The sequence below is a fragment of the Sarcophilus harrisii genome, chromosome 3, assembly GCF_902635505.1.
Source record: "Sarcophilus harrisii chromosome 3, mSarHar1.11, whole genome shotgun sequence".
NCBI classification, from domain to species: domain Eukaryota; kingdom Metazoa; phylum Chordata; class Mammalia; order Dasyuromorphia; family Dasyuridae; genus Sarcophilus; species Sarcophilus harrisii.
Genome location: NC_045428.1, coordinates 260,961,702 through 260,979,332, shown reverse-complemented (window position 1 = coordinate 260,979,332; position 17,631 = coordinate 260,961,702). Strand labels below are relative to the sequence as shown.

General features: G+C 33.1%; 1 protein-coding gene across 12 annotated transcripts in view; it reads right to left on the bottom strand.

Annotated features, from left to right (window-relative positions):
• Nucleotides 1–17,631, bottom strand: part of DMD (dystrophin) — a 2,285,006-nt gene that overhangs the window by 357,350 nt on the left and 1,910,025 nt on the right. For all 12 annotated transcript variants that reach the window (XM_031963631.1, XM_031963630.1, XM_031963635.1 and 9 more), the window contains one exon: nt 16,346–16,614. In XM_031963631.1, the coding sequence (XP_031819491.1) occupies nt 16,346–16,614 (269 nt within the window). The remainder of the gene's footprint in view (nt 1–16,345; nt 16,615–17,631) is intronic.

The following is a 17,631-nucleotide window of genomic DNA, read 5'->3' as shown; positions in this document are numbered from 1 at the left end:
AACCCACAGTGTGTTTGTTTCCTTGGAGAATCCAATGAACTATTTGCATTAAAGATTTTCAAATTTTTCAAACACAGGGAAACCTAAGTACTAAATATATATGTTTTATTTTGAACATTTCCTCAGCTTAAAATTTAGGTGTAGCAGCTACCAACCAAAGAAAGAGAAAGATCTTACATGGACAGTCTTTGTTCAGTCTTGAGCCAGAAGAAACATTATCAAATCTCATGAGTCAGACAAACTGTTGAGTATTAAACCAAACAACTCAACACTAAGTGATTCTGATGTCGTTATATAAAAAATCCAGAGGGTCTTTAATAATTCTCTTTATATTCAACTGAGAAATCAGAAGGCTCTTCTAGAACTGATTTTCATACCTTTTAGATTCCTGGCCAAAGTACTTAAAGGAATGAGTTGATGCTTATAGATCAATATGGGGAGAGGTCAATGTGGGGAGGGGTTATCTGACCTAATCAAATATAAAAATGTACAGATTGGGATTACTATCACCTTCTTTTTTTTTTAATTTTTTTTTTTATTTAATAGCCTTTTATTTACAGGATATATACATGGGTAACTTTACAGCATTAACAATTGCCAAACCTCTTGTTCCAATTTTTCACCTCTTACCCACCCCCACCCCCTCCCCTAGATGGCAGGATGATTAGTAGATGTTAAATATATTAAAATATAAATTAGATACACAATAAGTATACCTGACCAAAACGTTATTTTGCTGTAGAAAAAGAATCAGACTCTGAATTATTGTACAATTAGCTTGTGAAGGAAATCAAAAATGCAGGTGTGCATAAATATAGGGATTGGGAATTCAATGTAATGGTTTTTAGTCATCTCCCAGAGTTCTTTTTCTGGGCATAGCTAGTTCAGTTCATTACTGCTCCATTAGAAATGATTTGGTTGATCTCGGTGCTGAGGAGGGCCTGATCCATCAGAACTGGTCATCATATAGTATTGTTGTTGAAGTATATAATGATCTCCTGGTCCTGCTCATTTCACTCAGCATCAGTTCATGTAAGTCTCTCCAGGCCTTTCTGAAATTATCCTGTTGGTCATTTCTTACAGAACAGTAATATTCCACTATCACCTTCTAAACACTTACATAGCAAAATGAGTTTCAAGTATTCTTTTCTTCCTCTATACTACATATGCATATTTCTCTCTAGCCCCAACAAAAAGCCATCTGTTTACTTGGACTAACAGAAATAGGTCAAATTTGATCCATCACTCTTCCCTGGCCCCCCTCCAATGGATGTTGGAGGTTTTTTAAGGAGATTTTTATGTTTATTTTGGCCATTTCTAGTTGTGTGACTCTAGAGGGTCTTCTATGTACAAGAAAACTTGGAAACAGAATCATCATCAATGAAACTTACCTGAAGTGCTGTTTAGTACATGGTACTCCTCCCACCTCCCAGGCCTATGGAGTCACATGGCCCAATTATATTTGCCTCTGGTCCTAGAACTTCCCTAGCACATCTCTGGACTCTGAACTTAATGTACTCTGAGACCTCACAAAACTTTCTAGATCATTATCCAGTCAGCAGGAAACCTTTCTTTATAGCATATGGCACTACAGTAATGTTACAAAAAATAACAGCCAATGTAACCAGATAAATCCCATTACTCATAAAATCACAAAGCCTACAAGTCAATGTAAAAAATTAAAACAAATGTGGAACTTTCAAATTTTATGCCACTGATGATTTTTCCTACTAATTCTTGTGATTAAAAGGATGACTATTTATTTTCTCCATTTCTTGGTGATCAAAATAGATCATATTTTATTTCCCTCACTATCTCCATCAATGCCTCCAGGCATACCATGTAACTGCCAGTCATATTAATCCTAAAATTTAGAAATTAAGCATTAGTGAAGCATATATCTTGACACCTCACTGCAATGAAGATTAAATGGTCTCAGAAGGTTCCATCCCTAATGACATCATCTATTCCTTCACAAGAACATGAAACAAGAACAGAATTCCTCCCTTAACTCTAACACTAACATTATAAAAAGTTCATACTACTGTCCCTCTTTTTCTAAGAAGCAACATCTTTATTCCTTGCTAAAAATATCAACAATCTGAGGGTGTAAAATAATCATCAGGTCTTTCATGATTTCATCATTATAGACTATAACCATCTCCTCTTTATTTCTGACCTCTTGAAGCAGTTGGAATGGGCACCATTTTCTATCAACTGGATTTTGGTGGAATATGGTCTATTTTGGTGAAAATGGTGTTAATATAGAATCTAACTTGTACCCTTGCAGAGAGAGAAATAGAAAACAACCTTCTAGACCTGGTTATAGCAATATTAATCCCTCTGGATCTCTAGCATGTTCTAAAATTTCACAAACTTTGTTTCTGAGTCCTACAAGATCATGGTGGTGTAATCTATTTAAACTCATCTAATTAGTCCCTAATGTCTTGGCCAATCTTAATATCTAAACAAAGTTAGAGAATGTTTTGTTCAATAGAGAAAAAATGGAATTTCTTAGGTATCTGAAAAGGGAGTCAAGAAAGATCACTAGAAAGTAGACATGGGACGAACATGGGGCTCCTAAAATTGTAAATTATCTTTAGAATAGTTTCTAGGGTATTACTGGAGACTCATTGACTGGAAGTTCTGCTCTTGGACATATTAAAAATTGAACAAACTATTGCCATAGCCAGTTACACCAAACAAGTACTCCAAAAGTCAATGAAAAAATATGCCATGGCATCCTGTTATATCCTGACCCCCATTGACTCTTCAGAGAAAATCTTGTGCTTCATGGGAAATTTTATAGGAAATCTTGTGCTTCTGAGATTAAAATGGGTCTGTTTTCTTATAAATGGACTTAAAAACTAGTCTAATATGACTCTGTACCTACTATTACAGAAAGAGAAGTACAGCAGATCTATAACATCCAATAAAATGAACTGCTGGCTATTAAAGACAATCTTTAAAGTATAGTAATATCATCTTGTGGGATAATAAAAGCTAATAACCATTCACACTAAATGGTAGAACTTTGAATATCTATGGTTTATCTAAGCATAGGCTCCAATTTAATGTTTAATGTTAAAATTGAATATCTCTTAAAAGGTGGAATTGATGGCTACATACTATATTTTTGAACCTAAAGTAAAAGGATTCTGAAGTGGGGTATCCTCAAATGCCCTCCTCCAGATGAAAAATGGCATGGCTACTTCAGCCTTATCTTCACTCTCTTCAGAAGAAACAATGAAATTTGCATATTTAGGTTCTATTAACTATTTTGTAGATCAACTCCATCTTCGTGCATTGGGGAAAAAGATCATCTCAGCAGGCTCATGTATTGGAACTTTTATATATACCCCCAACCATAGTCACATGGTTATAATATACCATGGTCATTGGGCAGTAGGACCTTGCAAGTGACCATCTAGAGCTTGTGCTATCCTTGGGTCTGCAAACATATAATATGTTAATAGTGCAACTAGATGGCACAGTGGATAGAATTCTAGGTTTGGAGACTGGAGAAAACATTCAAACCTATCCTCTGATTTTTACTAATCGTGTGACCCTGGACAAGGTTCTTAACCTCTGTAAAAAGAGAATAATAACAGCATCTAATTTGCTGGATTGAGGATCAAATGAAAGCAGTATCTGATACATAGTAGGTAATATATAATTTATTGTTATTGTTGTGTAGAAGGACCCAGCTGAGAAACTAACAATCTTTAACCCCCTGCTGCAATATAACAATGCTCACTTTTTCTCAATAGATTTTTGATAAATCTGACAGCATTCCAAGGATACCAACTCAGTGGCAGTTGTCATTTAGGAAAAAATGGCTCTTCTTATTCCCTCTTTTGCTAAAAGAGCTTGATTATTTCTCCAAAGAACTTCAGATTTCATATATTTCTTGCCTTCATCTTTTTATTATACTTCAAGACAAAATTTACTTATTCTTTGTGTCTCCCTAAATCTAATAGGAAAAGTAGATGTATACATTATGTCTCAAAGAGTCATACCATATATTTCCAGTATTATTGAGTTATTTTATTCTCCATGATCATATTAACTGGTTTACTTCTTCCCCCAAAATACACTGATTCCACTAACTATGGGTTCCTTCTCTAACTTTTTCCAGTCCCCAGAACTTAGACCACTGTCCTGGTGGATGAATATTTGAGTAAAACTGAAGCCACACAGACAAATCTGTATGTCCTCTGGAGACGGCAGAAGCAAAATAAAAGTAGTTGGTTATTCATAAGCAAAACTTGGAATTACCTTGGCTATTCATCTAGAAATGTTCCAATAGACCCTCTAAGAGCATCCATATAGCATCAAATGAGTTATTGTCTAACTCTGGCTACTTCTTTAAAAACTTTTTTTACCTCACCATGAGAAAATCCCCAAGCAGGTGAGAAAATGCAAAGATAAGCAATATAAAGAAAGGCAAATAAAAAGTAGACTTCCACCAATTATGTTGTTCAGTCATTCTTCACTCATGTCTGAATCTTTGTGTTATTTGAGGTTTTATTGACAAAGATAATAGAATGGTTTTCCATTTCCTTCTCCAGCTCATTTTACAAATGAGGAAACAGGCAAACAGTGTCAAGTGACCAACTACCCTGCTTTATCAAATTCTGTTCTTTATATACAGGGTTTAATTAGTAGAAAATTTGATGATTTTATAATGGAGAATATCAAGTAGGCAGGACTGAAGTTTTTTTAAGAGTGATTACTATGTTTTTTATGTATTTATGGCACTTTAGCTCAGTTTGTCAACATTGTTGCTGCTTACTTTAAAATTTTTTTTTCTGGTTATACATGTACATTTAATTTAAAAAAACATTTCCTTATGAATCATGTTGAGAGAGAAAACTCAGAGCAAAAGGCAAAAATTATGAGAGGAAAAAAAAGCAGAAGAAAAAGAAAAAAAGAAATGAACACAGCATGTGAGGATTTATATTCAGCCTCCCTATTTCTTTTTCTGATTGCAGATGGCATTTTCCATTCAAAGTTTATTGGGATTTGCTGCTCATTCTTAACCCATTTCCCATTGTACTATCTGTAATACATTCTCCAGTTTGTCCTACTACTGCTATCACATCTTTCATCCTTGTACTACATCATTCAGGTTTCTCTCTGTAAGGGATCCCAACAATATATGCCAACTTTGACGTCTTAACAAGGAAGATTTCTAGTTGAAGATGACAGAGCTACAAATGTTGGAAGAATTTAGTTCCTGGGGCTAGTCATTTGGTAATGTTCCTGAATGATTTACAAATGAGTTTCAAAACACTAACATTTAGGCCAAAAACTAAACATGGTAATATTCTACAATAAAATAAGAAAATAAAAGAGACATTTGGCAGTAATTTGTTATTGTTTCAACAAACCAAATCACCTTATTAATTATTCTACTCCACAAGCTTCCTAACTTAATCCCTTATATTGGCACAGAAGCCTACTAACTTGATTTTATTTCACTCATTGACTTGTTTATGTGGTGGTAAAAATCATTATTATGAAATCTGCACACTTGATAGGTAGAACATCTAAATGGGCCTTCGGTGTCTATAATAGGTAGAAACACAAGCAAGCTAGAGATATAAAAAGATTACATTTGGAAAGCATACTGACAAGTCCTTCCCCAAAGGAAAAAAGAGCAAGTTCAACATATAATCATTTTTAAAATGGAAAAATATATATCTTTGTAAGTTATATATTCCCCTTTTATAATGATTAGCTGATTTTTAAGTTCAAGGGTTAATCATTCTGTGGGAGCTTTAATAAGCCCAGAAGTATTATGAACAAAACCCATAATAATGATATGTGAAATAGCCTTTATGAGTATTGATGATGTATTAACATTTCTACCTTTATTCTACTATAATTTAATGATTTAACGTGCACTTAATCTAAGTAGAGCCATTGGATTAAAGATCACGGGATCCTAGATTTAAAGCTGGAAGGGACCTTAGAGGCCAATGAGTCCAACCCCATTATTTTTCAGATGAGGAAATTAAGCAATAGAGAATTAAGTAATTTGTCCAGGGTCACACTGCTAGTAGCTGTCTGTGGCAGCTAAATTGTTTAGAGAATAGCATGCTGGGTTTTAGAGGTAGGAAGTCCTAAATTCTACCTCAGATACTAATATGTGTTTCCAAACTAGTCAATATAACAACAACAAGAAGCATTTACACAGTACTTCAAAATTTGTAAGTCTCTTTGCAAATATTATCCCATTTTATCCAGTGCTTAGCACAGTGCTTGGAACATAGTAGGATCTTAATAAATGTTTATTTGAATTGAATTATCCTGAAGAGAACCCTAAAAGTTACGGTCTATTTATTATCTTTATTTTCCAGTTGAGAAAACAGGCAAACAGAGATTAAGTAATTTGCCCAGTCATTTAATCTCTGACTGCCTCAGCTTCCTCATCTGTAAAATGAAAGATTTAGACTCAATGGCTTCCTTGGTCCCTTCTGTAGGTGTGAGATAGGGTTTGAAGTCAGGTCTTCTGATTGAAAATTCAGCACTCTAACTACTTCTCCATATAACAATTTTGAATGGGATAATTCCTTCATATGAAGCTTCTTGGAATTATAATATGATACAGCAGAAAGGAACCTCATCTAGCCCTGTTTCATTAAAGATGAGGTAGAGAGAGATATAATTATTTGTCTGAGATCTTTCGTACAGTCAATGGCAGAGCTGGTTGGTAACAAAACTAAAATTTGAATCTTTAGCCTCCCAGACCAGGGCTAATTTTCACACACCAAGCTACCTCTTAGATTCATTGTCTAGTCCAGTGGAAAAGCACCTCAGAGGTCATCTGATTCAGTGCCCTAATTTTATAGATGAAAGAAGTACCTTAACAATTGATTAGGGAATTATCATCTATCAATTTATCCAAATCTTTTCAGACCTATCTGTTTCCATTTCTTAGGAATACTAGTCATATGTTATCTTCTAGAGTCTTCAGACTTTTTTGAACAAGCAATTCCATCAATAAAACATTTCTTATTATAAAATAGCAATATAAATATAATAACATATATAAAATACATGCATGTACCACTACATTAATAATTCTATATATTATAGAACTTACACATGGAACCAAAAATTTTAAAAGATGAGAAATATTGGCCCCTAGAGTCAACTAGAATATCAGTGGAGTTTATTAAATAGATAATGACATGGTCAGATTGAAGTTTAGAAAAATCACTGACAGCTAAGTGGATAATGATTTGAGAGGTGGAGAGATCTGGTACTGCAAATTAGGTCTTGCAAAGGTCCAGGAAATACGTAATATAAGACTTTACTAGGTGAAGTTATTAGGGGCCCAGGAAATGGGAGGATTTTCACAATGGCACCGGAATAGTTTCTATAGGTATTGATTAGTAGATTTTAACTGCTCAATGAATATTATAATAGGTATCCATCCTAATTTCATAGAATTCTTTCCCATTTTTTTACTTCCCTTTTCAGATATCTTTTACCATAAAGTAAGGAGAGAAGCATTATGCAAAGTACTGATAAAGAACAATAATAATCGCCATGATTTAAAACACTATGACCACATGTTGTAATATACTGCTTAAAAAGCAATTTTTTCATAATGATTACATGAAGAAAATAATGCATATATATGATTTTCCATCTATGTCATAGATGGAAAAACTGAGGCTTAGAAAAGCTAAATGATTTACTTCCCAGTGACCTGAGCTTCGAATCTGGTTTTATGACTATTTGTTGCTCTTTCCTATACCCCACAAAATCCCTGCATCTAGAAACTTATCTCTTGATCATCATGCTCTCTGGACATCAATAACCCATGCTTTACCACTTACTTCCGGCAAACAGATCTTAATTAAGCACAGTTAAAAAACCATCAGTGGTTATGACTAAGTCTGTGGAGGCTAAGGATTGCTGTTGCTTATAAGCATCATATTAAGAAACAAGTTATATGGTGAAAAAGAAATACTTATACTTAACTAACTGGGGGAAAAACACTGGTAGAGAAAGGCATTCAAAACATGTAACATATTTTTAATTTAAAATTTTAATATTGGATTAAGACATTCAGTTCTAGAACAATCTTGGGTATGAAAAACATTACAAATGTACTAGGGAATGGCTTTTACCTCTTTTTGTTCTCCTAATGCTTAAAGTAGTGCTTAGCACAGAGTAGGAACTTAACAAATGTTTACTGGTTAATGTTATTTGACAATGGGAAATATTTAGCCTAAGGAGGCTTTTCTTCATGTATGAATATTTTTTTTAGTTGTTTTTACCATGCCTTCCACTCTGAAGGGATCTGATGATCTTAATAATGACATGGGCTATTGATGTCCAAGAAGATGATGGAGTTAAATAAATATGTTCCTTTGTATTTGAGGAGTATAATAAAGAACCCAATTTTATAGCACTGAGAAAACTTTAAAAATTACAAAGAAAATATATTTATAAAAAATTTTGAATTTGATATATCACAGAGCTGGAAGAAACCTTATATGTCATTTAGTCTGATCTCATTTTATAACTGAGAAAACTGAAGTGCTGAGACAGTTTTATTGTTGCTGTGCATTTCTTTTCAGTCACATCTGAGTCTTTGTGACTCCATTTGGAGTTTTCTTGACAAAAATATTACAGTGGTTTGCCAGTTACTTTTACAGATGAGGAAACTAATAGAGTTGAATGGCTTGCCTATGTCACACAGCTAGTAAGTATCTGGGATTTGAATTCAGGATGATGAGTCTTCATGACTTCAAGCCCAATGTTCTATCCATTGAGTCTCAAGATGCCTTAGAAGATATCTAATTTGGCTCAAAATTACGCCTCTAGCTAAATACAGAAGCCCAACTGGAACACAACTTAGAGCTTTTAAGAAAGGCAGCTTGAGACCCCAGGAAATCCAACCAGAAAATCACTTTCAAAATCTAGCTCTGACTTAACTGTATGACATTGGGTGAGCCACTTAACTTTTCTGATGAGTGTCCTCATCTATAAAACTAAGGAGTTGTAATGAGTAACTTCTAACATTACTTCCAGTTAGACTCTATACTCCTATGATCTGTCTGCAGTAAGAGATAATAATCTTTATTATGTGATGGACCCTTCTGGCTGTCTGGTAAAGCCCATGGACCCTTTCTCAGAAAAATATTTTTAAATGTATAAAACACATAGGAATATAAAAACAGTCATCAAAAATATATCATGGACTCCAAGTTAAATATCTCTACTCTAGTTTATGCTCATTCCTCTCATAACTCAGTTCCTGATTCTTTATATTTCTTTCTCTACTGTAGCTCCAAGAGATATTTTCCTTTATGGCCAACTCCTTTCAGCTTCCATTTGTGTGTTGTCATCCCCCATTAAAATTTAAGCTCTTTAAGGATAGGAATTGTCTTTTCTTTTTGCATCTATTTATTGTCTCTGCACTTAACGCATTTTAATTTAATAAATGTCTTCTGGTTTGTTGACAACATTAACGTAGCCAAACTCAAATAGAAATGGAACCCTTCAGGTTGCAAGAATATTGATTTAAAAAATCACAAATTAACATAATTTATGTGGTTTTACATTTTTGTTTTGTGTAACGCTTTCTAATTACATTTTAATCTGGTTCACGCCTCACTCAAGAGTTTTGCAGGTTCATGCAGCTTTTAAGTCTCAGGTTTGATACCTTTGTTCTATACCAATTTGGATTTACATTTCAGACAATTGCTGGGATGATCCATGTAAGATTGAAGTTTGAGAACACTTAATTCATAGAACATCAAAACTGCTCACCAGTAGTGTCTTACATTTATGAAATAACTTCTTAATAGGTAAGATTGAGTTCTCTATAATCTCAACAATAGTTATTTGTCTAAAAGAAAAATTGGTCAATCTTGTGATGAAGAAAGCCATCTGCACCCAGTGAGAGGACTTTGGGGACTGAGTATGGATAACAGCATAGTATTTTCACTTTTTATTATTGTTTGCTTGCATTTTGTTTTCTTTCTCATTATTTTTCCCTTTTTGATCTGATTTTTATTGTGTACCATGATAATTGGGGAAATATGTATAGAAGAATTGCACATGTTTAACATATTGAATTACTTGCTTCTGGGGGAGGGGATGGGGAGAACAGAAGGAAAATTTGGAACACAAGGTTTTGCAAGGGAGTGTATTGAAAATTATCTATGCATTTGTTTTGAAAATAAAAAAAAACTTTAATAATAAAAAAAATGGTTCCTAAGGTATGCTTTGGAAAAAGGGGGGTTATTGTGTTCCTCTTGTCATTTATCTCCTATTACTTTAATGTAGAGTAAGAATGTGATTCATAATTTTAAAAAGAAAGATGATACACTGGGATATATTCTATATCCCAATGGTTTAATTTGTTATACCCTACATATCAGTTTTTTTCCTCTTAAAGTCACTCTAATGAAAGAAGACATCATTATTGATTTTAAAGTTCCTATATGAAATTCCTTTTCCACAATGAAAAAAATATAGGATTGGATCTGGAAGACTGGACAGATTTCTATAAGTTTAGTACAGTTATAAATCTACTTATTTTAATATTGTGTTGATTTGTTTTACATTATTTTTAATTGAAAGTGAATACCATAAAATCATTTCACCTGGTCCACGAAAATAAAAGAAATTGAGAATGATGGAATAATCAAACAAATTAATTTTTCATGCAGAAATTCCTCTATCTCTTACAGAATAAGGTACATGAAAACATAGCTTTAAAATGTTATTTTGGGGAAGGACAAATTTTTATCTTAAAAAAATCTATCATTTCACATTCCTTTTCAAAATGAGATTTTTGTTTTGTTTTGTTAGCAATCTGCACATCTACTTTTCCATCACATCCAGAATGCTGGCTTACTGGCAACCATTTCTCAGTGTCAATGCTTAACTTGTTTAATGTGAGGTTATCTGAGGCATGATATTGGTGCCAATGTTAAATGGATAAATGTGAAAAATGTAATTGCAGGGCATGACAGCACATCTGGCACCTACTTCTTGGGTTATTTGCTCTTAAATCATGCCTTGTTGTTCTAGTTGTGGAAGTATAACTCAATGATAAACTTGAAACTTGAGCATCTTTGGTAAATGCCAAGGGAAATTAAAAAGAAAGTAGAGCAGAAGCTACCATTTTCTAAGCAAATGTAGCATTTTTGCTAAATATCACTAGCACCTTAGTATCATATATAGTTAATGCACTGCCTCTACACATAGAATCTAATAAAAATGCTTAATCTCTCAGTTGCTTGTTATATAAAAATGTTCCCAGAAAAGACTCCATTAATACTACAGATACAGTGAATTAAACATTCACACTTTATAATGAGATCAGACCTCTCTTGATACTAGATTATAACAATACCATTTTGAAATCTGAAATCCTTTAATGCTAATGATATGTTACTTAATTTCTGTTTGGAGTAGTCTGTAATTGTTGGACAGTTCCTCTGGAGGACCAGAGAGTATTTATTACTGTCTCCTACTGCACCCAAAGTGCTTAGTCTAGATTCTAATACTAGCCAATTCTCTAGAGCTGCTCTATTAAATGTGAACTCTTTGAGATTATTATTTTTAAATGAAAGCCTGGGTGATGTTGTGGGGAGGGAATTTCAAGGCTCAAAAAATACCTCTTGAGAAAAATAATATCAGATGGATTCATTAACTGAACATTTTGATTATCTGCAAATTTCTAAATTCATATGACTAAAAGAGTTGCTATACAGCTCTTATTTAATTGAGTAACATTTGTGGCATATTCTGGTGCCTATGTTCATTGTAGTCTATCAAAACAAGTGTTACAAAGCTCTTTATTGGCAAAGAGGTCCAAATTAAAATAAGTTTAACAATAAAAAAGGACGTTCACAGTCTCCAACTGTTCCAGAGATTTCCTATCGTTAAATAAAGTTCACTCAGCAATCAAGCCATTTATGAAATAATTGGAGAGATGGGAAGGATGTTTCTCTTATGGAATAAATGTTTATTTTGAAATTAAAAGGCATTCCTTTGAGTTAAAAATATCCATTACATGCCACCATCTCCTTCCTCCTCACTCATAGTCTTACATCATTTGCCAGTTTACAACACATATTTTTGCATAAGTTGTTTATGAAGTAGCAAATTAATAATCTTTCTGATTGTTTTTAGTTGGGATTTGGAGGGCTGACAAATGAATGAGTAGAAAATGGCAATTCTGCATGAATTAGTTTTAAGGCTCACTAAGAGGCCAATGCAGAACTTAATAAGAAACTTATTAAGAGAAGTAGGACAACTTAATTCAGATTGATTATAGACTTTGGTGAAGACAGCTGGAGTTCAAATGAAACTGAGAAGGAACTTATATACACTTCAAAGTATGCTAAGCAGATGTCTAAAACAATTATTGTGGGCTGCCTTTTTAACAGCTTAAGGCATTATGGGAATACAGTGTAAGATTCAGGTTCTACTTACACAAAGGGAGGTAGTTACTGCTAAGGCATTTAGCACCACCTCAAGTTGGGTTTTTTTGAGATTTGAAGTAATTTAGGATTCTAGTCATAATTAAGGACGTTTGGCATTATATGTCTACTTAGAATGAGAGGAAATGTGTGAGAACTCAGTCCAGAGCTCTCCCATTTCCACCAGTATAAAGTATAGTCAGGATTTTTTCCAGGAAACCGTTCTTACCATCTCTTGTAAGTTATGTTATCAATAACTTAATGCCCATTCTATACTTTATAATTTAAAGTAAAGCTTCTTTAATGTACATATTCATATATACTAGGGATCAAATCATGTTCCCTGAAATGTAAAAGTATATTCAGAAAAGATGTCATACATAAATTGAAAATTTAAAGACAGCTATTTGTTTTGTCCTTTATAGTAGTTGTCAATAAAGGTAATTACCACAAATGTAACAAGGTGACAAAAATTCTACCCAATCCTGCTAAGGTATCAACATTGAAAAAATATGACAAAACTTTCTATACTGATAGTAATATAAAACAATGGAAACGAGCTTTAACAAAAAATAATTAGCTAAAATAGGAAGCAAGCAGATGAGTTTCTTCCTAGGGGACCCACCTCTGCTAATTCATACATATCACAATACTTCCATAGTGTCTTGGAATATTACCCTCCACTTTAAGGAAGGTCAATCAATAAACATGTACCAAGTACCATTAAATGCCTATTCTATTCCAAATACTATATTAAGCATTGGCTATACAAACAAGTAAATAAAGGCAACAGATAGTCTCTGCTCTCATCTAATAGGGGAGACAATATTAAAAATACTATGTAAAAACAAGCTATATACAATACAAACTAGAGATAATCAATACAGGGTAGCCTTCTGAGGACAAAATGCCTAGCTGTGGTTCTATTAATTAATACATATATACTATATATTATGCATACTATATGTTATATAGTATATACACTATATATTATCTATATATAATACATATATATAGATATAGATATAGATATATGTCTGCATTACAAAAATCCTAGCTAATAGATGTTAGAGCAAGGAGATATTATGATCAAGTTGCAAATTTTTTGGATTTATAATTAGAGGACCTAATTCCATATGCAAGATCTCACACCTACCACACATGTGACCTTTGGAAATGTATTCATCCTGTTTAAGGTGTTGGTAAATGAAAGAGTTGAATTTGATGGCTTCAGCAGTCCCTTTAATCCTTACAACTGGCCCATATGAATTAAAGATAGAACAAAGACTAGAACCCAAATATTCTAAGGTAAAGTGACTGTTGAGGAATCAAAATGATTACTTTTTAAACAGAAAACCACGTTTTCTTTCTTTCTGAAAATACTGACTATGCCACATGTAGATATTTTTTCTCTATTGTGCTAACATTTTAGTCATGATTCTGGAAGAGGAATTGTTTTTAATTCAAAGCTGGAGTAGGGTAAGGTATAAAGAGTCAAAGAACTTACTACAGAATTAGAAGGGACCTCACAGGCCATCTAGTCCAACTCATATCTGAGCAGGAATTCTTTGTCTGAAGACACTAATAATGGGGGCCTGGGTGCTTTTTGACGTCACTAATTCCATAGCAACTTCACTTATTGAGTTTTTCAACTATTTAGATGAAGTCTCTTCAATTTCCAATCCTCTTCTCAACTGTTTTTAATTCCTCCATTAAATGTAAAGACAGTTATCATGTTTTCTTAACTCTTATTTTTCCCCACTAACAAAGATGAAACTAATAAGTACATAAACAGTTCTAATCTAAATAGCTAAATAAAAATATTGGGGCAAGTCAAAATTGTTCTGATAATTTCATCTTTTCTCCTTGGTGGATATAATCTACACCTTAAACTTAATTACAACCAAAAGTTGTAGTACCATAAAGTATGTACAATGCAGAATACATAGAATAGGCAGTTTAGAAAAGCTATATAGAATAGCATATTCATCAGTTTAATTGATATCTGACATAGAAAGTTGGAGCATGCATGTTGTTATCTCCAGGCCTGCACAGATATGGCAGTTATGCAAGACTGCAATGTGATGAGCTTTAACTATATAGCAAAAGACATTTAGAAGTGTTTTGTTTCTCCTAATGTCTGCTTCAATTTTTAAAATGAAGCAGATATATGAAAGATTATGAAATCCTTGGCCCTATAAAACATGTTTCTAAGGAAATAGGTCAGATTAAAGAAATTTTTCTCATCACTACATTAAAAAAACATCAATATGTAGATGCCAGTTTTGACATTATACTGAAGTTATTTAGAAATATATTGATTGATTCTACATAAAGCCATCAAATTGGCAAAGATGGCACAAAAAATTGGCAAATTTTGGAGGTCCTGTGGAAAAACAGATACTAATGCACACTGTTGGTGGACTTGTGAAATGGTCTCATCATTCTGGAAAGCAATTTGGAACTGTTTTTCTCAAGTCACTAAACCATTCATATCCTTTGTTTCTGAGATATAATGACAAAGTTTATGTTCTAAAGAGACTTAAAGAAAGAGGAAAAAGGATCCATCTTTTTTCATAGTAGCAAAAAATCTAAAAATCAAGAAAGTATCCACCCCTTAGGAAAAGTCTAAATAATCACAGTACCTGAATGAATTGGAATATTATTGCAACATGAGAAATTACAAAACAATTAAACTAAGAAGAACTAAATTAAATAATACAAAGGGAAGTGAGAAAAATTAGAAGAGCAATTGATGTTATAAAGAAACAGCTTTATTTCTCAATGCTCAACAGCTCTGAGAGACCTTTGAATCATGATCAAGGAAAAAAACACACCATAATTCCAGAGGATTTTAGATAATACTCATTTTATACCTTCTGACAGACAGATAATCAACTCAAATTGCAGAATGAGATATACATGTTTGAATTAGCAATGAGGGAATTTACTTTTCTTGTTGATGGATATTTGTTATGAATGTTTTTCCCCTCTATCTCCCCTTTCCTCTTTTGTTCTCTCACTCTGTCTCTTTCTTTTTGCTTCCCTCCCTCTCTTCCTTTCTCTTCCTCTTCTTCCTTCCTTCCTTCCTTTCATTTTTCCTTCCTTCCTTCCTTTCTTCCTTCCTTCCTTCAGGATGGCAAAGAAGGGAAAATAATAAAAGTTTATTAATAATTTTTATATCCTACTTTTTTTTAAAAAAGAAACATACTCATCAAAATTTTGACCCTGTATAACAATTCCAAAACATGGTATTTTGTTTTTTAAAACAGTAAATAATTTTTACATTGTCAAATAAAGTTTGGTATTTCAGTTCAGTTATGATGACTTCAAAAATAAGTTAATAAGAATGTCATAAACAAAATGATGTAGAAAAAGAACAGTGTTATTTGAAAGGTAGAATCTATGATTAAAGGATTATTAATTCCATGGAGTGGAATTTCATAATCCAAAAATACAAGATAGTCGGAATATTATGCTATTTAGTATGATTTGCTCCACTTTTAGTGTTCTGAAATCTTAGGCTAAAGTGAAGAGATCAGGAAAGCCCTCCTGAAGAAAGTGAAGACATAGCTCATTGTTTCATTTGTGGCAAAGTCAGGACTATTGACCATGCATGCTTAATCCTAGTAATGTGATTGTACTATATGTATCGAATCTCTACACATTTGAGAAACATCATGGATAGGGCTATTTTTTGGCCATCATGATCACTTATGGATAATATAAAATTCAAGAAGATTTTGTAACTTTTAAGAAGAGTGAATTATATATTTTTAAGCTTTCTTCAAGTTTAGGAATATAAGGTAAACAATTTGCACTAAAACTCATATTAGAATTCCTTTGGATGATACCAAAGAATGAGTATAAATAACATACTATACCTTGACTTTTTCTAGATGATCTTGCAGAGAGTCAATTAGGAGATCTCCCACTGGCTGCCAAGAGCCCTTGATCACTTCAGCCTGACGTAATTTTAAGTCCAGTCCATCCATTGCTTCCTGAAGTCCCTGTAGTCTTTCTAGGGCTTCATCTATCTTTTTCTGCCAATCAACAGAGTGTAGGTTCAATTTTTCCCATTCAGTGTTGACCTCATCAGCTTGCTTTCTCAGGAGTCTTGTGACATTCTGGGCCCTCTCCTCAGGAGGTAGCTCTAAATTTATAATAAAACAAGATGTTAAGCCAAGTTCTTTATTACATCAATGTTTTTAAAAATAGTATAGAATTGTTCATATTGGATAAAAGGGAACATTTACAATAAGAAATGTGAATGTTGCTTTAATATAACTGTTTTAGAAATCATGGCATAATTTTGGAAATATGAGGCTATAACATACAAAGAATCCTTGCTGAGTCTTTTGCACTTGACATTGGTCTCATGCTTAACTTTATCTTGTTTCTTCAATGATCCAATTAGACTGCTAAGCTAAATAATGGGAATGATGTTTAGGCCAAATAATAATTCATTTGGATTAGTTTCTTAAATTGGCAATTAGCTTACAGTCTCTATAAATGTTTCTTCTAATAAAGATAGTTATTTCTCATTTAAAAAAATGTTCAGCTATTAATATTTAAAATGATTTAAAATTTTGTTTACAAATGGACATACATGTTTACACATTGGAGATTAAGATTTCTGATTTTTTTCATCTATAGGGTTTAATTTGAATTGATTACATAGTAAAATTTAACCTGGAATCAAAGGATATGAACAGACAATTCTCAGATGAAGAAATTGAAACTATTTCTAGTCATATGAAAAGATGCTCCAAGTCATTATTAATCAGAGAAATGCAAATTAAAACAACTCTAAGATACCACTACATACCTGTCAGATTGGCTAAGATGACAGGAAAAAATAATGATGATTGTTGGAGGGGATGCGGGAAAACTGGGACATTGATGCATTGTTGGTGGAGTTGTGAACGAATCCAACCATTTTGGAGAGTAGTTTGGAACTATGCTCAAAAGTTATCAAACTGTGCATACCCTTTGATCCAGCAGTGTTACTACTGGGATTATATCCCAAAGAGATTATAAAGAAGGGAAAGGGACCTGTATGTGCATGAATGTTTGTGGCAGCCCTGTTTGTAGTGGCTAAAAACTGGAAACTGAATGGATGTCCATCAGTTGGAGAATGGCTGAATAAATTGTGGTATATGAATATTAT